Here is a 27,982-nt window from a genome sequence, read left to right on the forward strand (position 1 = left end):
CGACATCGATTCCAGTATTTATTGATTACGCTCAACGATTCCAATGCTTCCTTTAACGTACGGGAGGAATCGAAACCGCCCCCCCCAACGCGCGTTGCAAGCGAGGAATCCAATTGAGGGGGTAAATCGGTTGTGGTTGCGAATCGCGAATCGACAAGGAGGTGAGCTTGAAAGCCGCCATTCCTGACTCAAACCACCATCACCACAAGCGGACACTGCCCTCGTCTTCCTAGCCACAACAACAACCACTGTCACCACCACCACTGTCACCACCACAACCACCGTCACCACCACTGTCGCCACCACTACCACCACCACCACTGTCACCACCACCACTGTCACCACAACAACCACTGTCACCACCACCACTGTCACCACCACCGTCACCACAACCACCGTCACCACCACTCTCACCACTGTCACCACAACAACCACTACCACCACTACTACCACTGTCACCACCACTGTCACCACCACCACCGTCACCACAACCACCACCACTGTCACCACCACCACTGTCACCACCACTCTCACCACTGTCACCACCACCACTGTCACCACCACTACCACCACTGTCACCACCACCACTGTCACCACCACCACCGTCACAACAACCACCACCACTGTCACCACCACCACTGTCACCACCACCACCGTCACAACAACCACCAGCACTGTCACCACCACTGTCGTCACCACCACCACCACCGCCGCCATGGTGGAGCGCGCCCTGCTGCTGGGCGAGCCGGGGATCACCAAGTCTGTGCTACACGCAGGCAGGGGGGAGATGCCCCAGTACGCGGATGGCACCAAGGTGGGGGGGGGGGGGGTGAGGGGGGGGGTGAGGGGGGGGTGAGGGTGGTGAAGGGGGTGAGGGGGGGTGAGGGGGGTGAGGGGGGGTGAGGGGTGTGGTGAGGGGGGTGAGGGGTGAGGGAGGGTGAGGGGGGGGGTGAGGGGGGGTGAGGGGTGTGGTGAGGGGGGTGAGGGGTGTGGTGAGGGGGGGTGAGGGGGGTGAGGGGGGGGTGAGGGGTGTGGTGAGGGGGGTGAGGGGGGGTGAGGGGGGTGAGGGGGGGTTGAGGGGTGTGGTGAGGGGGTGGTGAGGGGGGGTGAGGGAGCGGTGTGGTGAGGGTGTGTGTGGTGAGGGTGTGTGGTGAGGGTGTGTGGTGAGGGTGTGGTGAGTGTGTGGTGAGTGTGTGGTGAGGGGGTGTGATGAGGGAGTGTGTGGTGAGGGAGTGTGGTGAGGGTGTGTGGTGAGGGTGTGTGGTGAGGGTGTGGTGAGTGTGTGGTGAGTGTGTGGTGAGGGAGTGTGGTGAGGGTGTGTGGTGAGGGGGTGTGTGGTGAGGGAGTGTGTGGTGAGGGTGTGTGGTGAGGGTGTGTGTGGTGAGGGGGTGTGGTGAGGGGGGTGTGGTGAGTGTGTGTGTGGTGAGGGTGTGTGGTGAGGGTGTGTGTGGTGAGGGTGTGTGTGGTGAGGGTGTGTGTGGTGAGGGAGTTAACATCTCACCTGAGAGGGAGATGTTAACTCCAAATATGCAGCAGCAGCAGCAGGCATCGTCAGGGTCGGGATCTAACCCGTGACCTCCTGAACCCGCGACCTCCTGAACCCGTGACCTCCTGAACCCGCGACCTCCTGAACCCGCGACCTCCTGAACCCGCGACCTCCTGAACCCGTGACCTCCTGAACCCGCGATCTCCTGAACCCGCGACCTCCTGAACCCGCGACCTGAACCCGCGACCTCCTGAACCCGTGACCTCCTAAACCCGCGACCTGAACCCGTAACCTCCTGAACCCGTGACCTCCTGAACCCGCGACCTGAACCCGCGACCTGAACCCGCGACCTCCTGAACCCGTGACCTCCTGAACCCACGACCTCCTGAACCCGCGACCTCCTGAACCCGCGACCTCCTGAACCCGCGACCTCCTGAACCCACGACCTCCTGAACCCGTGACCTCCTAAACCCGCGACCTGAACCCGCGACCTCCTGAACCCGTGACCTCCTGAACCCGCGACCTCCTGAACCCGTGACCTCCTGAACCTGCGACCTCCTGAACCCGTGACCTCCTGAACCCGCGACATCCTGAACCCGCGACCTCCTGAACCCGCGACCTCCTGAACCTGTGACCTCCTGAACCCGCGACCTGAACCCGCGACCTCCTGAACCCGCGACCTGAACCCGCGACCTCCTGAACCCGTGACCTCCTGAACCCGCGACCTGAACCCGTAACCTCCTGAACCCGTGACCTCCTGAACCCGCGACCTCCTGAACCCGCGACCTCCTGAACCCGCGACCTCCTGAACCCGCGACCTCCTGAACCCGCGACCTCCTGAACCCGTGACCTCCTGAACCCACGACCTCCTGAACCCGCGACCTCCTGAACCCGTGACCTCCTGAACCCGCGACCTCCTGAACCCGTGACCTCCTGAACCCGCGACATCCTGAACCCGCGACCTCCTGAACCCGTGACCTCCTGAACCCGTGACCTCCTGAACCCGTGACCTGAACCCGCGACCTCCTGAACCCGCGACCTCCTGAACCCGTGACCTCCTGAACCCGTGACCTCCTGAACCCGTGACATCCTGAACCCGTGACCTCCTGAACCCGTGACCTCCTGAACCCGCGACCTCCTGAACCCGTGACCTGAACCCGCGACCTCCTGAACCCGTGACCTCCTGAACCCGCGACCTCCTGAACCCGTGACCTCCTGAACCCGCGACCTCCTGAACCCGTGACCTCCTGAACCCGTGACCTGAACCCGCGACCTCCTGAACCCGTGACCTCCTGAACCCGCGACCTCCTGAACCCGCGACCTCCTGAACCCGCGACCTCCTGAACCCGCGACCTCCTGAACCCGCGACCTCCTGAACCCGTGACCTCCTGAACCCACGACCTCCTGAACCCGCGACCTCCTGAACCCGCGACCTCCTGAACCCGTGACCTCCTGAACCCGTGACCTGAACCCGCGACCTCCTGAACCCGTGACCTCCTGAACCCGCGACCTCCTGAACCCGCGACCTCCTGAACCCGCGACCTCCTGAACCCGCGACCTCCTGAACCCGCGACCTCCTGAACCCGTGACCTCCTGAACCCACGACCTCCTGAACCCGCGACCTCCTGAACCCGTGACCTCCTGAACCCGCGACCTCCTGAACCCGTGACCTCCTGAACCCGCGACATCCTGAACCCGCGACCTCCTGAACCCGTGACCTCCTGAACCCGTGACCTCCTGAACCCGTGACCTGAACCCGCGACCTCCTGAACCCGCGACCTCCTGAACCCGTGACCTCCTGAACCCGTGACCTCCTGAACCCGTGACATCCTGAACCCGTGACCTCCTGAACCCGTGACCTCCTGAACCCGCGACCTCCTGAACCCGTGACCTGAACCCGCGACCTCCTGAACCCGTGACCTCCTGAACCCGCGACCTCCTGAACCCGTGACCTCCTGAACCCGCGACCTCCTGAACCCGTGACCTCCTGAACCCGTGACCTGAACCCGCGACCTCCTGAACCCGTGACCTCCTGAACCCGCGACCTCCTGAACCCGCGGCCTCCTGAACCCGCGACCTCCTGCGTGCCAGGCGAGGTAGTTGACATCTCTCCTCAGTGGCGTTCCGCTGTTGAGGCCGGCGCTGTTGAGGCCGGAGCTGTTGAGGCCGGCGCTGTTGAGGCCGGCGCTGTTAGTAGCGGCGAGTAGCGGCGAGCGGCGGCGGCACTGTGGCCCGCAGAGAGGAGGGTGGTTGGATGGGTGAGTGAGTGGGTGAGTGAGTGGGTGAGTGGGTGGGTGGGTGAGTGGGTGGGTGGGTGAGTGGGTGGGTGAGTGGGTGAGTGGGTGGGTGAGTGGGTGAGTGGGTGGGTGAGTGGGTGGGTGGGTGAGTGGGTGGGTGGGTGAGTGGGTGGGTGGGTGAGTGGGTGGGTGAGTGAGTGGGTGAGTGGGTGGGTGGGTGAGTGGGTGGATGAGTGGGTGGGTGGGTGGCAGACCGGGTGGGTGCTTGGGTGAGTGAGTGGGTGTATGAGTGAGTGAGTCGGTGAGTGAGTGGGTGGATGAGTGGGTGGGTGGGTGGCAGACCGGGTGGGTGGTTGGGTGAGTGAGTGGGTGTATGAGTGAGTGAGTGGGTGAGTGAGTGAGTGTATGAGTGAGTGGGTGAGTGTATGAGTGAGTGAGTGTGTGAGTGTATGAGTGAGTGGGTGTGTGAGTGAGTGAGTGTTGCGAGAGTCCAACCCAGGCCTGAGGGGGGCGTGTCTAATGCTGCTGCTGCTGCTGTTGCCAGGTGACGTTCCACTACCGCACGCTGCACGAAGGCAACGGCAGCGGCGGGGAGGAGAATGCGGAGGGCGGAGCCACGCGCACGCTGGTGGACGACAGCCGCTGTGGGCCCAAGCCCATGGAGCTCATCGTGGGAAAGAAGTTCAAGCTGAGCGTGTGGGAGACGCTGCTCAGCTCCATGAGGCTCGGAGAGGTGGCGGAGTTCTGGTGCGACGTGCAGGTACAGGGGGGTGGGGTGGGTGGGTGGGTGTGTGACCGTATGTGTGTGTGACTGTGTGTGTGTGTGACTGTGTGTGTGTGACTGTGTGTGTGTGACTGTGTGCGTGACTGTGTGTGACTATGTGTGTGACTGTGTGTGTACTGTGTGTGTGTGTGTACTGTGTGTGTGTGTGTCACTGCGTGTGTGACTGTGTGTGTGTGTGTGACTGTGTGTGTGTGTGTGACTGCGTGACTGTGTGTGTGTGTGTGTCACTGTGTGTGTACTGTGTGTGTGTGTGACTGTGTGTGTGTGACTGTGTGTGTGTGTGTGACTGTGTGTGTATGACTGTGTGTGACTGTGTGTGTGACTCTGTGTATGTGTGTGTGTGACTGTGTGTGTGTGTGTGACTGTGTGTGTGTGTGACTGTGTGTGTGTGTGACTGTGTGTGTGTGTGGCTACGTGGAATGTTTGAACGCTCACTGCGGAGGAGAGGCTGCCACTCCTCTGTCGGGAGCTGGACCGGTACCGCCTGGATCTATGCGGCATTCAGGAGGTCCGGTGGACCGGCTCTGGCTCCTGCCACCATGAGGGGTGGACAGTCCTCTACTCGGGGCAGCAGACTGCCAAACAACAGGGTGTGGCTCTTCTTCTGAACAAAAGAATGAAGGGGGCGTGGGAGCGTGGCGGTGAGGTGTGGGAAGCTGTAAGCCCCAGGCTACTTTGGGCTCGCCTTCCCATCAACCGGAGGCGAGGAATGGTGGTCGTGGTTACTTATGCCCCCACCGAAGATGAACATCCGTGGAGGGATGCAGGCAAAGCCGATGAGTCAGATGCCTTCTATGACCTCCTGTCACAGGTGTTGGCTAAAGTGGCCCCTCGGGATAGAGTCATCTTGTTGGGTGACTTCAATGCCCGAGTTGGTCATGATACTGGCACCTGGTCTGGAGTGATTGGAGGGCATGGGCCAGATCAGCTCAATAACAACGGTAGGAGGCTGCTAGATTTTTGTGCAGCCCATGGGCTTGTAATTACCAACACGCTGTTCCGGCATCGGTGCATCCACACAACATCATGGATGCATGCCGGGTCCAAGCAAGAACATCTGCTGGACTACATAGTGACGGACCAGCGGATGCGAACCCATGTCCTTGACACCAGGACCTACCGTGGAGCTGATCTGCCCTCTGACCATCGACTAGTCATCTGTAAGATGCACCTGCCATTCTTCCACTCCGGTGGTGGGTGTACACCCAGGACCCCATTCCGACCTAAAGTGGCCTGGTCTCAGTTAGCTGATGAAAGTTGCAAGCGAGAATTTCATCATCGCTTGCGGCTGGGATTGGCATCATCCCCGACTCCTCCTGATGTCGAGGGTAAATGGGCGAGGTTTAGGACTGTGACTCATGCAGCTGCAATGGCTGCTTTGGGTACGTGGTCCAGACCTCCCCAGAGACCCTGGCTGACAGAGGAGGTGTTCAGGATGGTTGAGAAAAAGCGACAGGCCCACTGTCATCGGCTACAGAATCCAACGTCAGAGAATGAGGAGGCTTACCGCGGCCTTCGCTCGGAGGTTCGGAGAGCCGTGAGGCGCTGCAAGGATGGGTGGTGGTCGCGGGTTGCTGAGGAGATGGAGTCTGCCTCAGTGGCCCGTGATCACAAATCTCTATTTAACTCCATCAAAAAAGTAACCTGCAGTGCAACACCTATAACCATTATTAGGGGAAAAACGGTGATCCAATCTCCTACCCCCAGGAACAGGTTCGCAGATTTGCTGAGCATTTCTGTGAGGTCCTGGGGGAGGGAAAATCGCTCAGCCAGGAAAACATCGTGGCACAAATTGGGGATGACCCTGCTGAGGCTGCGGTGCCTCAAATATTGGAAGAAGTCACCCCCTGTGAGTGGCTGGCTGAGGTGCCATCTGTTGAGGAAGTACTGAAGGCGATCCGGAGTCTGAGACCAGGAAAGGCACCGGGCAGAGATGATCTCCCAAGCGAAATGCTGAGGGAGGGTGGTGTTTGTGCACAGACTGCCCTAAATGACATCATAACAACAGTCTGGACCACTGGATGGGTTCCGCAGGATTGGAAGGATGCCCTGGTGGTCCCCCTTTTTAAGAAGGGGGACCGCACAGACTGTAACAACTACAGGGGCATCTCACTCCTCAATGTGCCGGGAAAGGTCCTGCCAAGGATTATTCAACATCGCCTTGCCAGGCACCCTGAGGAGAGGCTTGCGGAGCCCCAATGCGGTTTCAGGAAAGGGCGGTCCTGCACAGATGCCATATTTTATGTCCGTTTGCTACAGCAGAGGTGTAGGGAATTCCAGTAAGACCTACATCTCTGCTTTATTGACCTGGTCAAGGCCTATGCTACCATCAGTAGGCCTGGGCTCTGGGTTGTTCTTCGTGCTTTTGGAGTACCTGACCCTCTGCTCACGATCATTAAGGACCTTCATGATGGTGTGTGGGTGTGTGTGTGTGGGTGTGTGTGTAGTTCGTGAAGCCTTCAATAGCTGTACCGGGGGAATCTCCATATGGTACAGATATAATGGGAGGCTGATCGATGCCCGGGTGCGGTCAAGGGATGGCTCCCTATTGGTCAACCACGTTATGTATTCCGATGATTTGGTAATAGCTGCTCATTCAGACTGTGTGTGTGTGACTGTTTGTGACTGTGTGTGTGACTGTGTGTGTGTGAGACTGTGACTGTGTGTGTGTGACTGTGTGTGTACTATGTGTGTGTGTGTACTATGTGTGACTGTGTGTGACTGTGACTGTGTGTGTGTGACTGTGTGTGTACTATGTGTACTATGTGTGTGACTGACTGTGTGTGTGACTGTGTGTGTGTGTGACTGTGTGTGTGACTGTGTGTGTGACTGTGACTGTGTGTGACTGTGTGTGTGACTGTGCGTGTGTCACTGTGTGACTGTGTGTGTGACTGTGACTGTGTGTGTGACTGTGTGTGTGACTGTGCGTGTGTGTGACTGTGTGTGGCTGTGACTGTGTGTGTGACTGTGTGACTGTGTGTGGCTGTGACTGTGTGTGTGACTGTGTGTGTGACTGTGTGTGTGTGACTGTGCTATGTGTGTGTTTACTATGTGTGACTGTGTGTGTGTGACTGTGTGTGTGTGTGTGACTGTGTGTGTGTGTGACTGTGTGTGTACTATGTGTACTATGTGTGTACTATGTGTGACTGTGTGTGTGTGACTGTGTGTGACTGTGTGACTGTGTGTGTGTGACTGTGTGTGTGACTGTGTGTGTGTGACTGTTTGTGTACTATGTGTGTGTGACTGTGTGTGACTGTGACTGTGTGTGTGATTGACTGTGTGACTGTGTGTGTGACTGTGTCTGTGACTGTGTGTGTACTATGTGTGACTGTGTGTGTGTGACTGTGTACTATGTGTGTGTTTACTATGTGTGACTGTGTGTGTGTGTGACTGTGTGTGTGTGTGACTGTGTGTGTGTGTGACTGTGTGTGTGTGTGACTGTGTGTGTGACTGTGTGTGTATGACTGTGTGTGTGTGACTGTGTGTGTGTGACTGTGTGTGTGTGACTGTGTGTGTACTATGTGTACTATGTGTGTACTATGTGTGACTGTGTGACTGTGTGTGTGTGTGACTGTGTGTGTGTGTGATTGTGTGTGTGTGACTGTGTGTGACTGTGTGTGTACTATGTGTGTACTATGTGTGACTGTGTGTGTGTGTGACTGTGTGTGACTGTGTGTGGCCTCAGGGTGCACATGGCCTGGCACAAGCGTCGTGGTGACGTCACCGCCACTTAGTGGCGAATGGCGGTTGTTGTTGTTGTTGTTGACTGTGTGTGTGACTGTGTGTGTGACTGTGTGTGACTGTGTGTGACTGTGTGACTGTGTGTGTGACTGTGTGTGACTGTGTGTGTGACTGTGTGTGGGACTGTGTCTGTGTGTGTGTGTACTATGTGTGTGTGACTGTGTGTGACTGTGTGACTGTGTGTACTGTGTGTGACTGTGTGTGTGTGTGTACTAGGTATGTGTGACTGTGTGTGTGTGACTGTGTGTGTGTGACTGTGTGTGTGTACTATGTGTGACTGTGTGTGTGACTGTGTGTGACTGTGTGTGTGTGTGACTGTGTGTGACTGTGTGTGTGACTGTGTGTGTGACTGTGTGTGTGACTGTGTGACTGTGTGTGACTGTGTGTGTGACTGTGTCTGTGTGTGACTGTGTGACTGTGTATGTGTGACTGTGTGTGTGACTGTGTGTGTGTGACTGTGTGTGTGTACTATGTGTGACTGTGTGTGTGACTGTGTGTGACTGTGTGTGTGTGTGACTGTGTGTGTGACTGTGTGTGTGACTGTGTGTGTGACTGTGTGACTGTGTGTGACTGTGTGTGTGACTGTGTCTGTGTGTGACTGTGTGACTGTGTATGTGTGACTGTGTGTGTGACTGTGTGTGTGTGACTGTGTGTGTGTACTATGTGTGACTGTGTGTGTGACTGTGTGTGACTGTGTGTGTGTGTGACTGTGTGTGACTGTGTGTGTGACTGTGTGTGTGACTGTGTGTGTGACTGTGTGACTGTGTGTGACTGTGTGTGTGACTGTGTCTGTGTGTGACTATGTGACTGTGTATGTGTGACTGTGTGTGTGTACTGTGTCTGTGTGTGCAGCACGTGGGCCTGTACCCGACGGTGTCCCGCAGCCTGAGGAACATCGCCGAGGGCCGCGACGCCCTCGAGGGCCAGCGGCACTGCTGCGGGATGGCCCAGATGCACGACCGTCGCTCGCTGGGCCACACCGACCTTGACGAGCTGCAGCGCCACCCGCGGCCGCTCATCTTCATCCTCGACGTCCTCAAGGTCGTGACCCCTGACCCCTGACCCCCCACCCCCGGCGCGCCTCGCCGCGACCCCCGGCGTCCTCGAGGTCGTGACCCCCTCTGACCCCCTCTGACCCCCTCCCAGGTGGAAGAGCCGGGGGCGTACCGCCCAGAGACGTGGGCCATGAGCGACGGGGAGAAGATGGACGCCGTGCCCCTGCTGCACGAGGAAGGGAACGCCGCGTTCGGACGCGGGGAGCACGCTGAGGCCGCCGCCAAGTACTACGAAGCCATCGTGTGCCTCAAGAACCTGCAGATGAAGGTACCACACACAGTACACACACACACACACATGTACACACACACACGTACACACAGTACACGTACAAGTACTACGAAGCCATCGTGTGCCTCAAGAACCTGCAGATGAAGGTAACACACACACAGTACACTTACACACACATGTACACACACACACGTACACACAGTACACGTACAAGTACTACGAAGCCATCGTGTGCCTCAAGAACCTGCAGATGAAGGTAACACACACACAGTACACTTACACACACATGTACACACACACACGTACACACAGTACACGTACAAGTACTACGAAGCCATCGTGTGCCTCAAGAACCTGCAGATGAAGGTAGTACACAGTACACACACAGTACACACACACACACGTACACACACACAGTACACACACAGTACACACACACACAGTACACACACACACACACGTACAAGTACTACGAAGCCATCGTGTGCCTCAAGAACCTGCAGATGAAGGTACCACACACACACACAGTACACACACACACGTACACACACACACAGTACACACACAGTACACACACAGTACACACACAGTACACACACACACATACAGTACACACACACACGTACAGTACACACACACACGTACAAACACACACACACGTACACACACACACAGTACACACACACACGTACAAACACACACACACGTACACACACACATGTACACACACACACGTACACACACACACAGTACAAGTACTACGAAGCCATCGTGTGCCTCAAGAACCTGCAGATGAAGGTAACACACACACACAGTACACACACACACAGTACACACACACACAGTACACACACACACGTACACACACACACACGTACACACACACACACGTACAAGTACTACGAAGCCATCGTGTGCCTCAAGAACCTGCAGATGAAGGTAACACACAGTACACACACAGTACACACACACAGTACACACACACACAGTACACACACACACAGTACACACACACACAGTACACATACACACACGCACACACACACACGCACACACACACACGTACAAGTACTACGAAGCCATCGTGTGCCTCAAGAACCTGCAGATGAAGGTACCACACACACAGTACACACACACACTCACGTACACACTCACACACATGTACACACACAGTACACACACACACACGTACAAGTACTACGAAGCCATCGTGTGCCTCAAGAACCTGCAGATGAAGGTACCACACACACAGTACACACACACACACAGTACACACACAGTACACACACACACACACGTACACACACACACGTACAAGTACTACGAAGCCATCGTGTGCCTCAAGAACCTGCAGATGAAGGTAACACACACACACAGTACACACACACGTACACACGTACACACTCACACACATGTACACACACAGTACACACACACACACACACGTACAAGTACTACGAAGCCATCGTGTGCCTCAAGAACCTGCAGATGAAGGTACCACACACACACAGTACACACACACACACAGTACACACTCACACACAGTACACACACACACACAGTACACACACACGTACAAGTACTACGAAGCCATCGTGTGCCTCAAGAACCTGCAGATGAAGGTACCACACACAGTACACACACTCACACAGTACACACACACATACAAGTACTACGAAGCCATCGTGTGCCTCAATAACCTGCAGATGAAGGTACCACACACAGTACACACACACACACGTACAAGTACTACGAAGCCATCGTGTGCCTCAAGAACCTGCAGATGAAGGTAACACACACAGTACACACACACACGTACACACACACACACGTACACACACTCACGTACACACACAGTACACACACACACACATGTACACACACATACACACACGTACACACACACACGTACAAGTACTACGAAGCCATCGTGTGCCTCAAGAACCTGCAGATGAAGGTAACACACACACAGTACACACACACACGTACACACACAGTACACACACACAGTACACACACACACAGTACACACACACTCACACACGTACAAGTACTACGAAGCCATCGTGTGCCTCAAGAACCTGCAGATGAAGGTAACACACACACAGTACACACACACAGTACACACACACACAGTACACACACAGTACACACACACAGTACACACACACACAGTACACACACACTCACACACGTACAAGTACTACGAAGCCATCGTGTGCCTCAAGAACCTGCAGATGAAGGTAACACACACACAGTACACACACACAGTACACACACACACAGTACACACACAGTACACACACACACGTACACACACACACACGTACACACACACACGTACACACACAGTACACACACACACAGTACACACACACTCACACACGTACAAGTACTATGAAGCCATCGTGTGCCTCAAGAACCTGCAGATGAAGGTACCACACACTCACGTACACACTCACACACATGTACACACACAGTACACACACACACACACACGTACAAGTACTACGAAGCCATCGTGTGCCTCAAGAACCTGCAGATGAAGGTACCACACACACAGTACACACACACACACAGTACACACACAGTACACACACACACACACGTACACACACACACGTACAAGTACTACGAAGCCATCGTGTGCCTCAAGAACCTGCAGATGAAGGTAACACACACACACAGTACACACACACGTACACACGTACACACTCACACACATGTACACACACAGTACACACACACACACACACGTACAAGTACTACGAAGCCATCGTGTGCCTCAAGAACCTGCAGATGAAGGTACCACACACACACAGTACACACACACACACAGTACACACTCACACACAGTACACACACACACACAGTACACACACACACACACAGTACACACACACGTACAAGTACTACGAAGCCATCGTGTGCCTCAAGAACCTGCAGATGAAGGTACCACACACAGTACACACACTCACACAGTACACACACACATACAAGTACTACGAAGCCATAGTGTGCCTCAAGAACCTGCAGATGAAGGTAACACACACAGTACACACACACACGTACACACACACACACGTACACACACTCACGTACACACACAGTACACACACACACACATGTACACACACATACACACACGTACACACACACACGTACAAGTACTACGAAGCCATCGTGTGCCTCAAGAACCTGCAGATGAAGGTAACACACACACAGTACACACACACACGTACACACACAGTACACACACACAGTACACACACACACAGTACACACACACACACACACGTACAAGTACTACGAAGCCATCGTGTGCCTCAAGAACCTGCAGATGAAGGTAACACACACACAGTACACACACACAGTACACACACACACACAGTACACACACAGTACACACACACAGTACACACACACACAGTACACACACACTCACACACGTACAAGTACTACGAAGCCATCGTGTGCCTCAAGAACCTGCAGATGAAGGTAACACACACACAGTACACACACACAGTACACACACACACAGTACACACACAGTACACACACACAGTACACACACACACAGTACACACACACTCACACACGTACAAGTACTACGAAGCCATCGTGTGCCTCAAGAACCTGCAGATGAAGGTAACACACACACAGTACACACACACAGTACACACACTCACACAGTACACACACAGTACACACACACAGTACACACACTCACACAGTACACACACTCACACAGTACACACACACACGTACAAGTACTACGAAGCCATCGTGTGCCTCAAGAACCTGCAGATGAAGGTACCACACACACAGTACACACACAGTACACACACAGTACACACACACACAGTACACACACAGTACACACACACACAGTACACACACGTACACACACACACGTACAAGTACTACGAAGCCATCGTGTGCCTCAAGAACCTGCAGATGAAGGTACCACACACACACAGTACACTTACACACACGTACAAACACACACACACGTACACACACACAGTACACACACACACACACAGTACACACACACAGTACACACACACACACAGTACACACACACACACACAGTACACACACACACACACACGTACAAGTACTACGAAGCCATCGTGTGCCTCAAGAACCTGCAGATGAAGGTACCACACACACAGTACACACACACACACAGTACACACACACACAGTACACACACACACATACAAGTACTACGAAGCCATCGTGTGCCTCAAGAACCTGCAGATGAAGGTACCACACAGTACACACACAGTACACACAGTACACACACAGTACACACACACACAGTACACACACACACGTACACACACACGTACACGCACAGTACACACACACAGTACACACACACACCATACAAGTACTACGAAGCCATCGTGTGCCTCAAGAACCTGCAGATGAAGGTAACACACACACACAGTACACTTACACACACGTACAAACACACACACACGTACACACACACAGTACACACACACACACACACAGTACACACACACAGTACACACACACACACAGTACACACACACACACAGTACACACACACACACGTACAAGTACTACGAAGCCATCGTGTGCCTCAAGAACCTGCAGATGAAGGTACCACACACACAGTACACACACACACACAGTACACACACACACAGTACACACACACACATACAAGTACTACGAAGCCATCGTGTGCCTCAAGAACCTGCAGATGAAGGTACCACACAGTACACACACAGTACACACAGTACACACACAGTACACACACACACAGTACACACACACACGTACACACACACGTACACACACAGTACACACACACAGTACACACACACACAGTACAAGTACTACGAAGCCATCGTGTGCCTCAAGAACCTGCAGATGAAGGTACCACACACACACAGTACACTTACACACACGTACAAACACACACAGTACACACACATACAAGTACTACGAAGCCATCGTGTGCCTCAAGAACCTGCAGATGAAGGTAACACACACACACAGTACACACACAGTACACACACAGTACACGTACACACACACACACACGTACAAGTACTACGAAGCCATCGTGTGCCTCAAGAACCTGCAGATGAAGGTAACACACAGTACACACACAGTACACACACACACGTACACACACACACACGTACAAGTACTACGAAGCCATCGTGTGCCTCAAGAACCTGCAGATGAAGGTAGTACACACACAGTACACACACAGTACACACACAGTACACACACACACACGTACACACACACGTACACACACACACAGTACACACACAGTACACACACACGTACAAGTACTACGAAGCCATCGTGTGCCTCAAGAACCTGCAGATGAAGGTACCACACACACAGTACACACACACACGTACACACACACACAGTACACACACACACACAGTACACACACACGTACAAGTACTACGAAGCCATCGTGTGCCTCAAGAACCTGCAGATGAAGGTACCACACACACACACACACAGTACACACACACACGTACACACACGTACACACACACACGTACACACACACACACGCGTACAAGTACTACGAAGCCATCGTGTGCCTCAAGAACCTGCAGATGAAGGTAACACACACACAGTACACACACTTACACACACGTACACACACACACGTACACACACACGTACAAGTACTACGAAGCCATCGTGTGCCTCAAGAACCTGCAGATGAAGGTAGTACACAGTACACACACACACAGTACACACACAGTACACACACACACGTACACACACACACACGTACAAGTACTACGAAGCCATCGTGTGCCTCAAGAACCTGCAGATGAAGGTACCACACACACACACACACAGTACACACACACACGTACAAACACACACACGTACACACACACATGTACACACACAGTACACACACAGTACACACACAGTACACACACACAGTACACACACACACACACGTACAAGTACTACGAAGCCATCGTGTGCCTCAAGAACCTGCAGATGAAGGTACCACACACACACACACACAGTACACACACACACGTACACACACGTACACACACACACGTACACACACACACACGCGTACAAGTACTACGAAGCCATCGTGTGCCTCAAGAACCTGCAGATGAAGGTAACACACACACAGTACACACACTTACACACACGTACACACACACACGTACACACACACGTACAAGTACTACGAAGCCATCGTGTGCCTCAAGAACCTGCAGATGAAGGTAGTACACAGTACACACACACACAGTACACACACAGTACACACACACACGTACACACACACACACGTACAAGTACTACGAAGCCATCGTGTGCCTCAAGAACCTGCAGATGAAGGTACCACACACACACACACACAGTACACACACACACGTACAAACACACACACACGTACACACACACATGTACACACACACACGTACACACACACACACATGTACACACACACACAGTACACACACAGTACACACGTACACACACACACGTACACACACACACACAGTACACACACACACAGTACACACACACACAGTACACACACACACACGTACACACACACGTACACATACACACACGTACACACACACACGTACACACACACTTACACACACACTCACGTACAAGTACTACGAAGCCATCGTGTGCCTCAAGAACCTGCAGATGAAGGTACCACACACAGTACACACACACACACAGTACACACACACACACACGTACACACACACGTACACACACACACACACGTACAAGTACTACGAAGCCATCGTGTGCCTCAAGAACCTGCAGATGAAGGTAACACACACACACACACACGTACACATACTTACATACACACATACACACACACACAGTACACACACACATACACACACACACGTACACACACACACGTACAAACACACACACGTACACACACACACACAGTACACACACACGTATACGTACACACACACACACGTACAAGTACTACGAAGCCATCGTGTGCCTCAAGAACCTGCAGATGAAGGTACCACACACACACAGTACACACACACACACACGTACACACACACACAGTACACACACACACACAGTACACACACACTCACACGTACACACACACACACGTACACACACGTACACACACACACACGTACAAGTACTATGAAGCCATCGTGTGCCTCAAGAACCTGCAGATGAAGGTAGTACACACACAGTACACACACACACGTACACACACACTCACACACGTACACACACACTCACACACAACAACAACAACAACAACCGCCATTCGCCACTAAGTGGCGGTGACGTCACCACGACGCTTGTGCCAGGCTATGTGCACCCTGAGGCCACGTGAAGTGTCGAACGCCCGCTGGCAGGAGGTCACGGGGCAGACCCAGGTGCCACGGGTCGACTGACTGAGATGACTGGCTGATGCACCACCTGTGCCCCCTACTGTGCCAACCTGCTGTGCTTTAGCCACCCGGCGCTCCGCTCGCTGTTGTGAGCGTCGCTCCTCCGCCCTCCGTTGTTGTTGGAGGGCGACTGCCTCCAACTGCCCAGTAGCATCCTTCACGAGCCTCCTCCACAGAGGCCGATCTTGACACCGCTGGTACCAGTCATCGGCAAGTCCACTCAGCTCCACGTCCTCCTGTACCACATCACTCCATCTCTTCTCTAGCCCGTGCCGCGCCCGCTTAGCCCCCTCAATCCGGCCAAACAAAAGCTGTTTCGGCATGCGGTGGCTGGGCATGCGGGCTACATGACCCAGCCATCGCAGCCTTGCCTGCCGGAGGAGCTCACCGATGGGACCCTGCCCAGATCTTTCAAGGATTTGTGAGCTCCTCACACAATCCAGTCTGGTTAAACCCAGGATGGATCGTAGGCAGGTCAGCCTAAATGTTTCTAACCGGCGAAGATGTTCCATTAGGGGGGTCCACGTTTCGCAAGCGTAGAGAAGGGAGGGAATGACCGTGGCCGAGAAGACCTGAAGCTTAGTGCGGAGCGACAGACCAGGTAGCTTCCACACAGCGTTACGCAACCGATGAAAAGATATTGCCGCTCGACTGATTCGGAGTGAGACCTCTGCTGTTAAACTGGAGCCAGTCATAAGCACACTGCCCAGGTATGGGAAACTCTCCACTCTCTCCACAACTGCCCCATCACCGATTGGGAGTTGTGGGGGTGGAGTGTCCGATGGTACAAAATACCCAGGCAGGTGCTTAGTTTTGGTGGGGCTGATGGTAAGGCCCCACCTCTTAGTGGCACGCTCCAGTCTCAGCAGCAGCGTCTGCAACTCCTCCTCTGACTGAGCAGCTATTACCAAGTCATCAGCATACATAACGTGGTTGAGCAATAGGGAGCCATCCCTTGACCGCACCCGGGCATCGATTAGCCTCCCATTATATCTGTACCATATGGAGATTCCCCCGGTACAGCTATTGAAGGCTTCACGAACTACGTGGTCAAAATAGATGTTAAATAATGTGGGAGCCAGAGGACATCCCTGTCGCACCCCAAGGTGTACAGGGAATGGCTCTGACTCCCGGCCACGTAGTTTTACCCGGGCCCGCTCACCATCATGAAGGTCCTTAATGATCGTGAGCAGAGGGTCAGGTACTCCAAAAGCACGAAGAACGACCCAGAGCCCAGGCCTACTGATGGTATCATAGGCCTTGACCAGGTCAATAAAGCAGAGATGTAGGTCTTGTTGGAATTCCCTACACCTCTGCTGTAGCAGACGGACAGAAAATATGGCATCTGTGCAGGACCGCCCTTTCCTGAAACCGCATTGGGGCTCCGCAAGCCTCTCCTCAGCGTGCCTGGCAAGGCGATGCTGAATAATCCTTGCCAGGACCTTTCCCGGCACACTGAGGAGTGAGATGCCCCTGTAGTTGTTACAGTCTGTGCGGTCCCCCTTCTTAAAAAGGGGGACCACCAGGGCATCCTTCCAATCCTGCGGAACCCGTCCAGTGGTCCAGACTGTTGTTATGATGTCATATAGGGCAGTCTGTGCACAAACGCCACCCTCCCTCAGCATTTCGCTTGGGAGATCATCTCTGCCCGCTGCCTTTCCTGGTCTCAGACTCCGGATCGCCTTCAATACTTCCTCAGCAGATGGCACCTCAGCCAGCCACTCACAGGGGGTGACTTCATCCAATATTTGAGGCACCGCAGCCTCAGCAGGGTCATCCTCACTTTGTGCCACGATGTTTTCCTGGCTGTGGGATTTTCCCTCCCCCAGGACCTCACAGAAATGCTCAGCAAATCTGCGAACCTGTTCCTGGGGGTCGGAAATTGGATCACCGTTTTTTCCCCTAATGATGGTAATAGGTGTGGCGCTGCAGGTTACTTTTTTGATGGAGTTAAATAGCGATTTGTGATCACGGGCCACTGAGGCAGACTCCATCTCCTCAGCAACCCGCGACCACCACCCATCCTTGCAGCGCCTCACGGCTCTCCGAACCTCCGAGCGAAGGCTGCGGTAAGCCTCCTCATTCTCTGACGTGGGATTCTGTAGCCGATGACAGTGGGCCTGTCGCTTTTTCTCAACCATCCTGAACAACTCCTCTGTCATCCAGGGTGTCTGGGGAGGTCTGGACCGCGTACCCAAAGCAGCCATTGCAGCTGCATGAGTCACAGTCCTAAACCTCGCCCATTTACCCTCGACATCAGGAGGAGTCGGGGACGATGCCAATCCCAGCCGCAAGCGATGATGAAATTCTCGCTTGCAACTTTCATCAGATAACTGAGACCAGGCCACTTTAGGTTGGAATGGGGTCCTGGGTGTACACCCACCACCGGAGTGGAAGAATGGCAGGCGCATCTTACAGATGACTAGTCGATGGTCAGAGGGCAGATCAGCTCCACGGTAGGTCCTGGTGTCAAGGACATGGGCTCGCATTCGCTGGTCCGTCACTATGTAGTCCAGCAGATGTTCTTGCTTGGACCCGGCATGCATCCATGATGTTGTGTGGATGCGCCGATGCCGGAACAGCGTGTTGGTAATTACAAGCCCATGGGCTGCACAAAAATCTAGCAGCCTCCTACCATTGTTATTGAGCTGATCTGGCCCATGCCCTCCAATCACTCCAGACCAGGTGCCAGTATCATGACCAACTCGGGCATTGAAGTCACCCAACATGATGACTCTATCCCGAGGGGCCACTTTAGCCAGCACCTGTGACAGGAGGTCATAGAAGGCATCTGACTCATCGGCTTTGCCTGCATCCCTCCACGGATGTTCATCTTCGGTGGGGGCATAAGTAACCACGACCACCATTCCTCGCCTCCGGTTGATGGGAAGGCGAGCCCAAAGTAGCCTGGGGCTTACAGCTTCCCACACCTCACCGCCACGCTCCCACGCCCCCTTCATTCTTTTGTTCAAAAGAAGACCCACACCCTGTTGTTTGGCAGTCTGCTGCCCCGAGTAGAGGACTGTCCACCCCTCATGGTGGCAGGAGCCAGAGCCGGTCCACCGGACCTCCTGAATGCCGCATAGATCCAGGCGGTACCGGTCCAGCTCCCGACAGAGGAGTGGCAGCCTCTCCTCTGCAGTGAGCGTTCGAACATTCCACGTGGCCACCCGTAGTGGCTTTTCGTTGTTTCTGGAGTAGCCCCGAGGGTAGGTATTCAATCTCCTGGCTCCGCCAATTGGGGTTTGGCCAGGAGACGTCATAGACGCCTGGCCCCCCGGGGCCTCCGGCACAAGCTTAGTTGTTACATATTTCACTTTAATTCGTGGTTTTGTGGTAATTAATTGAAGGTGGAGGGGTTACCAGCCCCTCGCACCCGTCCAGAGCCCCCGTTTAGCCCCTGTGGTGGACACATATGCCATGAGGGGAGGAGCCAATCAAAATTGGAACTCCCCCCACAGCACTGTCCACGACAGAGTTGCCCGTCCGGCACCGCGAGGAGGTAGGGGGTTGTTTTGCCGGACTACACACACACACACACGTACACACACACATACACACGCACACTCACACACACACTCACACACACACTCACACACACACGTACACACACGTACACACACGTACACACACACACACGTACACACACACGTACACACACGTACACATACACACGTACACGCACACACGTACACACACTCACGTACACACACTCACGTACACACACGTACACACTCACTCACGTACACACACACACACACGTACACACACACGTACACTCACACGTACACACACACACACACGTACACACACTCACACGTACACACACGTACACACTCACTCACACACACGTACACACTCACACACATGTACAGACACGTACACACTTACACACGTACACACACACACGTACACACACGCACACACACGCACACACTCACACACCACGTGCACGCTGACCCTGAGCCTGACCATCCAGGAGCGTCCCGGTGATGAACATTGGCTGCGTCTGGACCTGATGATCAACCCCCTCCTGCTCAACTACTGCCAGTGCAAGCTGCTCATTGGGGACTTCTATGAAGTCATCGAGCACACGAGCAGCATCATCAACAAGTATGACGGTGAGAGGCTCGCTCACTCACTCACTCACTCAGCCGCTCACTCACTCACTCACTCAGCCGCTCGCTCGCTCGCTCACCCACTCGCTCACTCACTCACGCAGCCGCTCGCTCACTCGCTCGCTCACTCACTCACTCACTCAGCCGCTCGATCGCTCGCTCGCTCACTCACTCAGCTGCTCGATCACTCACTCAGCCGCTCGCTCACTCATTCGCTCACTCACTCGCTCGCTCACCCACTCACTCAGCCGTTCGCTCACTCGCTCACTCAGCCACTCACTCGCTCGCTCACCCACTCATTCACCCGCTCACTCACTCACTCAGCCGCTCGCTCACTCGCTCGCTCACTCAGCCGCTCGCTCACTCACTCAGCCGCTCGCTCACTCGCTCACCCACTCACTCACCCGCTCACTCACTCACTCACTCAGCCGCTCGCTCGCTCGCTCACTCAGCTGCTCGCTCACTCACTCAGCCGCTCGATCGCTCGCTCACCCACTCACTCAGCCGCTCGCTCACTCACTCACTCACTCGCCCACTCAGCCGCTCACTCAGCCGCTCGCTCGCTCAGCCGCTCACTCAGCCGCTCGCTCGCTCACTCACTCACTCAGCCACTCACTTACTCAGCCGCTCGCTCACTCACTCACTCACTCGCTCACTCAGCCGCTCACTCACTCAGCCACTCACTCACTCACTCAGCCGCTCGATCGCTCGCTCAGCCGCTCGCTCACTCATTCGCTCACTCACTCGCTCGCTCACCCACTCATTCACTCGCTCACCCACTCACTCAGCCGCTCGCTCACTCGCTCACTTAGCCGCCCGCTCACTCGCTCAGCCGCTCGCTCAGCTGCTCGATCACTCACTCAGCCGCTCGCTCACTCGCTCACCCACTCACTCCGCCGCTCGCTCACTCGCTCACCCGCTCACTCACTCAACTGCTCGCTCACTCATTCGCTCGCCCACTCGCTCACCCGCTCACTTACTCGCTCACTCACTCACTCACTCAGCCGCTCGCTCACTCGCTCGCTCACTCAGCCGCTCGCTCACTCACTCACTCACTCGCCCACTCAGCCGCTCACTCAGCCGCTCGCTCGCTCAGCCGCTCACTCACTCACTCACTCAGCCGCTCACTCACTCAGCCGCTCGCTCGCTCACTCACTCACTCAGCCACTCACTGACTCAGCCGCTCGCTCACTCACTCACTCACTAGCTCACTCAGCCGCTCACTCACTCAGCCACTCACTCACTCAACCGCTCACTCACTCACTCAGCCGCTCGCTCACTCGCTCACCCGCTCACTCGGTCACTCGCTTACCCACTCACTCACTCAGCCGCTCGCTCACTCGCTCGCTCACTCACTCACTCAGCCACTCACTCACTCAGCCGCTCGCTCACTCACTCACTCACTCGCTCACTCAGCCGCTCACTCACTCACCCACTCACTCACTCGCTCGCTCACTCGCTCACCCGCTCACTCGGTCACTCGCTCACCCACTCACTCACTCAGCCGCTCGCTCACTCACTACCCCCTCAGCCGCTCGCTCACCCGCTCACCCACTCGCTCACTCACTCGCTCACCCACTCACCCGCTCGCTCCCTCACCCACTCACCCACTCACTCAGCCGCTCGCTCGCTCGCTCACCCACTCACCTGCTCACTCACTCACTCACCCACTCGCTCACCCGCTCTCTCACGAGCAGCATCATCAACAAGTATGACGTTGAGAGACTCGCTTATTCGCTCACCCAATCACTCACCCACTCACTCGCTCACCCACTCACTCGCTAACCCACTCGCTCGCTCACCCACTCACTCCCTCGCTCACCCACTCACTCCCTCGCTCACCCACTCGCTCGCCCACTCGCTCACCAACCCGCTCGCTCGCTCAGCCACTCACCAACCCGCTCGCTCAGCCACTCACCAACCCGCTCGCTCGCTCAGCCACTCACCAACCCGCTCACTCAGCCACTCACCAACCCGCTCACTCAGCCACTCACCAACCCGCTCACTCAGCCACTCACCAACCCGCTCGCTCGCTCAGCCACTCACCAACCCGCTCGCTCAGCCACTCACCAACCCGCTCACTCAGCCACTCACCAACCCGCTCGCTCAGCCACTCACCAACCCGCTCGCTCGCTCAGCCACTCACCAACCCGCTCGCTCAGTCACTCACCAACCCACTCGCTCCCTCAGCCACTCACCAACCCGCTCGCTCAGCCACTCACCAACCCGCTCGCTCCCTCAGCCACTCACCAACCCGCTCGCTCAGCCACTCACCAACCCGCTTGCTCAGCCACTCACCAACCCGCTCGCTCGCTCAGCCACTCACCAAACCGCTCGCTCAGCCGCTCGCTCACCCACTCACCAACCCGCTCACCAACCCGCTCGCTCGCTCAGCCACTCACCAACTCGCTCGCCCACCCACTCACTCAATCACTCACTCAGCCGCTCGCTCACCCACTCACCAACCCGCTCACCAACCCGCTCGCTCAGCCGCTCGATCAGCCGCTCGCTCGCTCAGCCACTCACCAAACCGCTCGCTCAACCGCTCGCTCACCCACTCACCAACCCGCTCACCAACCCGCTCGCTCGCTCAGCCACTCACCAACTCGCTCGCCCACCCACTCACTCAATCACTCACTCAGCCGCTCGCTCACCCACTCACCAACTCGCTCACCCACTCACCAACCCGCTCACCAACCCGCTCGCTCGCTCACCCACTCACCAACTCGCTCACCCACTCACCAACCCGCTCACCAACCCGCTCGCTCGCTCAGCCACTCACAGGACATCACAAACCTGTGTCACTCACTCTATCCGCAGACGACACGAAGACCGATAGTAGCTCTGTCCGTGTCTCTCTCTCTCTCCGTGTCTCTCTGTGTCCGTGTCTCCGTGTCTCTCTCCGTGTCTCAGTGTCTCTCTGTGTGTCTGTCTCTCCGTGTCTCTGTGTCACTCCGTGTCTCTCCGTGTCTCTCTGTGTCTCAGTGTCTCTCTGTGTGTCTCTGTGTCTCTGTGTCTCAGTGTCTCTCGGTGTCTCTGTGTCTCTGTCTCTCTCTGTGTCTCTGTCTCTCTCTGTGTCTCTCTCCGTGTCTCTGTGTCTCCGTAGACAACGTGAAGGCGTACTTCAAGCGAGGCCGTGCCCACTCGGCCGTCTGGAACGAGCGAGAGGCTCGCTCTGACTTTGACCGCGTGTCTGTGTGTCTGTGTCTCTCTGTGTCTCTGTGTCTCTCTCCGTGTCTCCGTAGACAACGTGAAGGCGTACTTCAAGCGAGGCCGTGCCCACTCGGCCGTCTGGAACGAGCGAGAGGCTCGCTCCGACTTTGACCGCGTGTCTCTGTCTCTCTGTGTGTCTCTGTCTCTCTGTGTGTCTCTCTGTGTCTCTGTGTCTCTCTCCGTGTCTCTGTGTCTCCGTAGACAACGTGAAGGCGTACTTCAAGCGAGGCCGTGCCCACTCGGCCGTCTGGAACGAGCGAGAGGCTCGCTCCGACTTTGACCGCGTGTCTCTGTGTCTCTGTGTGTCTCTGTATCTCTCCGTGTCTCTGTGTCTCTGTGTCTCTGTGTGTCTCTGTGTCTCTCTCCGTGTCTCCGTAGACAACGTGAAGGCGTACTTCAAGCGAGGCCGTGCCCACTCGGCCGTCTGGAACGAGCGAGAGGCTCGCTCCGACTTTGACCGCGTGTCTCTGTGTCTCTGTGTCTCTCTGTGTCTCTCTGTGTCTCTGTGTCTCTGTGTCTCTCTCCGTGTCTCTGTGTCTCCGTAGACAACGTGAAGGCGTACTTCAAGCGAGGCCGTGCCCACTCGGCCGTCTGGAACGAGCGAGAGGCTCGCTCCGACTTTGACCACGTGTCTGTGTGTCTCTGTGTGTCTCTCTGTGTCTCTGCGTGTCTCTCTGTGTCTCTGTGTGTCTCTGTGTCTCTCTGTGTCTCTCTGTGTCTCTCTCCGTGTCTCCGTAGACAACGTGAAGGCGTACTTCAAGCGAGGCCGTGCCCACTCGGCCGTCTGGAACGAGCGAGAGGCTCGCTCCGACTTTGACCGCGTGTCTCTGTCTCTGTGTCTCTGTGTCTCTGTGTGTGTCTCTGTGTGTCTCTGTGTGTCTCTGTCTCTCTCTGTGTCTCTCTGTGTGTCTCTGTGTCTGTGTCTCTGTCCGTAGACAACGTGAAGGCGTACTTCAAGCGAGGCCGTGCCCACTCGGCCGTCTGGAACGAGCGAGAGGCTCGCTCCGACTTTGACCACGTGTCTCTGTGTCTGTGTGTGTCTCTGTGTGTGTCTCTGTGTCTCTGTGTGTCTCTGTGTGTGTCTGTGTCTCTCTGTGTGTCTCTCTGTGTCTCTCTGTGTGTCTCTGTGTGTCTCTCTGTGTCTCCGTGTCTCCGTAGACAACGTGAAGGCGTACTTCAAGCGAGGCCGTGCCCACTCGGCCGTCTGGAACGAGCGAGAGGCTCGCTCCGACTTTGACCGCGTGTCTCTGTGTCTCTCTGTGTGTCTCTGTCTCTCTGTGTCTCTCTGTGTCTCTCTCCGTGTCTCTGTGTCTCCGTAGACAACGTGAAGGCGTACTTCAAGCGAGGCCGTGCCCACTCGGCCGTCTGGAACGAGCGAGAGGCTCGCTCCGACTTTGACCGCGTGTCTCTGTGTCTCTGTGTGTCTCTGTGTGTCTCTGTGTGTGTCTCTGTGTCTCTCTCCGTGTCTCCGTGTCTCCGTAGACAACGTGAAGGCGTACTTCAAGCGAGGCCGTGCCCACTCGGCCGTCTGGAACGAGCGAGAGGCTCGCTCCGACTTTGACCGCGTGTCTCTGTGTCTCTGTGTCTCTGTGTGTCTCTGTGTGTCTCTGTGTGTCTCTGTGTGTCTCTCCGTGTCTCTGTGTGTCTCTGTGTCTCTCTGTGTCTCTCTCCGTGTCTCCGTAGACAACGTGAAGGCGTACTTCAAGCGAGGCCGTGCCCACTCGGCCGTCTGGAACGAGCGAGAGGCTCGCTCCGACTTTGACCGCGTGTCTCTGTGTCTCTGTGTCTCTCTGTGTGTCTGTCTCTCTGTGTCTCTCTGTGTCTCTCTGTGTGTCTCTGTGTCTCTGTGTCTGTGTCTCTGTCCGTAGACAACGTGAAGGCGTACTTCAAGCGAGGCCGTGCCCACTCGGCCGTCTGGAACGAGCGAGAGGCTCGCTCCGACTTTGACCGCGTGTCTCTGTGTCTCTGTGTCTCTGTGTCTCTGTGTGTCTCTGTGTGTGTCTCTGTGTCTCTCTGTCTCTCTGTGTGTCTCTGTGTGTCTGTGTGTGTCTCTGTGTCTCTGTGTGTCTCTGTCTCTCTCCGTGTGTCTCTGTGTCTCTCTCCGTGTCTCTGTATCTCCGTAGACAACGTGAAGGCGTACTTCAAGCGAGGCCGTGCCCACTCGGCCGTCTGGAACGAGCGAGAGGCTCGCTCCGACTTTGACCGCGTGTCTCTGTGTCTCTGTGTCTCTCTGTGTGTCTCTGTCTCTCTGTGTCTCTCTGTGTCTCTCTCCGTGTCTCCGTGTCTCCGTAGACAACGTGAAGGCGTACTTCAAGCGAGGCCGTGCCCACTCGGCCGTCTGGAACGAGCGAGAGGCTCGCTCCGACTTTGACCGCGTGTCTCTGTGTCTCTGTGTCTCTCTGTGTGTCTGTCTCTCTGTGTCTCTCTGTGTCTCTCTGTGTGTCTCTGTGTCTCTGTGTCTGTGTCTCTGTCCGTAGACAACGTGAAGGCGTACTTCAAGCGAGGCCGTGCCCACTCGGCCGTCTGGAACGAGCGAGAGGCTCGCTCCGACTTTGACCGCGTGTCTCTGTGTCTCTGTCTCTCTGTGTCTCTGTGTGTCTCTGTGTCTCTCTCCGTGTCTCCGTAGACAACGTGAAGGCGTACTTCAAGCGAGGCCGTGCCCACTCGGCCGTCTGGAACGAGCGAGAGGCTCGCTCCGACTTTGACCGCGTGTCTCTGTGTCTCTGTGTGTCTCTGTGTGTCTCTGTGTCTCTGTGTCTCTGTGTCTCTCTGTGTCTCCGTAGACAACGTGAAGGCGTACTTCAAGCGAGGCCGTGCCCACTCAGCCGTCTGGAACGAGCGAGAGGCTCGCTCCGACTTTGACCGCGTGTCTCTGTGTCTCTGTGTCTCTGTGTGTCTCTGTCTCTCTCTGTGTGTCTCTCTGTGTCTCTCTGTGTGTCTCTGTGTGTCTCTGTGTGTCTCCGTGTCTCTCTCCGTGTCTCTGTGTCTCCGTAGACAACGTGAAGGCGTACTTCAAGCGAGGCCGTGCCCACTCGGCCGTCTGGAACGAGCGAGAGGCTCGCTCCGACTTTGACCGCGTGTCTCTGTGTCTCTGTGTGTCTCTGTGTGTCTCTGTGTCTCTCTCCGTGTCTCTGTGTGTCTCTGTGTGTGTCTCTGTCTCTGTGTCTCTCTCCGTGTCTCTGTAGACAACGTGAAGGCGTACTTCAAGCGAGGCCGTGCCCACTCGGCCGTCTGGAACGAGCGAGAGGCTCGCTCCGACTTTGACCGTGTGTCTCTGTGTGTCTGTGTCTCTCTGTGTGTCTCTCTGTGTGTCTGTGTCTCTCTGTGTGTCTCTGTGTCTCTGTGTGTGTCTGTGTCTCTCTGTCTCTCTGTGTGTCTCTGTGTGTCTCTGTGTCTCTCTCCGTGTCTCTGTGTGTCTCTGTGTGTCTCTGTGTCTCTCTCCGTGTCTCCGTAGACAACGTGAAGGCGTACTTCAAGCGAGGCCGTGCCCACTCGGCCGTCTGGAACGAGCGAGAGGCTCGCTCCGACTTTGACCGCGTGTCCGCCCTGGAGCCCGCGCTGGGCAGGGCCGTGCGGCGGGAGCTGCAGGCGCTGGAGCAGCGCCTCCAGCTGAAGAATGAGGAGGACCGCCATCGCTACAGGGGGCTGTTCAACTAGGCGGGGGT

At 55.5% G+C, this 27,982-nt stretch overlaps 1 protein-coding gene and 1 long non-coding RNA gene across 2 annotated transcripts in view; both read left to right on the forward strand.

Annotated features, from left to right (window-relative positions):
* Nucleotides 1-27,982, forward strand: part of LOC142907312 (uncharacterized) — a 105,878-nt gene that overhangs the window by 22,578 nt on the left and 55,318 nt on the right. The gene's annotated exons all lie outside the window — the stretch shown is intronic.
* On the forward strand, nt 168-27,976 carry AIP (AHR interacting HSP90 co-chaperone). Its single transcript, XM_032981037.2, has 6 exons — nt 168-814; nt 4,268-4,483; nt 9,101-9,289; nt 9,395-9,571; nt 20,966-21,107; nt 27,772-27,976. The coding sequence occupies exons 1-6, from the start codon at nt 716-718 to the stop codon at nt 27,972-27,974; spliced, it is 1,026 nt and encodes a 341-aa protein (XP_032836928.2). The 5' UTR covers nt 168-715; the 3' UTR covers nt 27,975-27,976.

Source organism: Petromyzon marinus, chromosome 77, assembly GCF_048934315.1.
Source record: "Petromyzon marinus isolate PM22_M1 ecotype Great Lakes invasive population chromosome 77, UKy_Petmar_22M1.pri1.0, whole genome shotgun sequence".
Lineage (NCBI taxonomy): Eukaryota > Metazoa > Chordata > Hyperoartia > Petromyzontiformes > Petromyzontidae > Petromyzon > Petromyzon marinus.

Coding starts and splice junctions, on each gene's coding strand:
- AIP (XM_032981037.2), top strand. CDS start 716: ATGGTGGAGCGCGCCCTGCTGCTGGGCGAGCCGGGGATCACCAAGTCT. Junction 9,290..9,394: donor TCATCCTCGACGTCCTCAAG/GTCGTGACCCCT, acceptor ACCCCCTCCCAG/GTGGAAGAGCCGGGGGCGTA. Junction 9,572..20,965: donor TCAAGAACCTGCAGATGAAG/GTACCACACACA, acceptor CTGACCATCCAG/GAGCGTCCCGGTGATGAACA.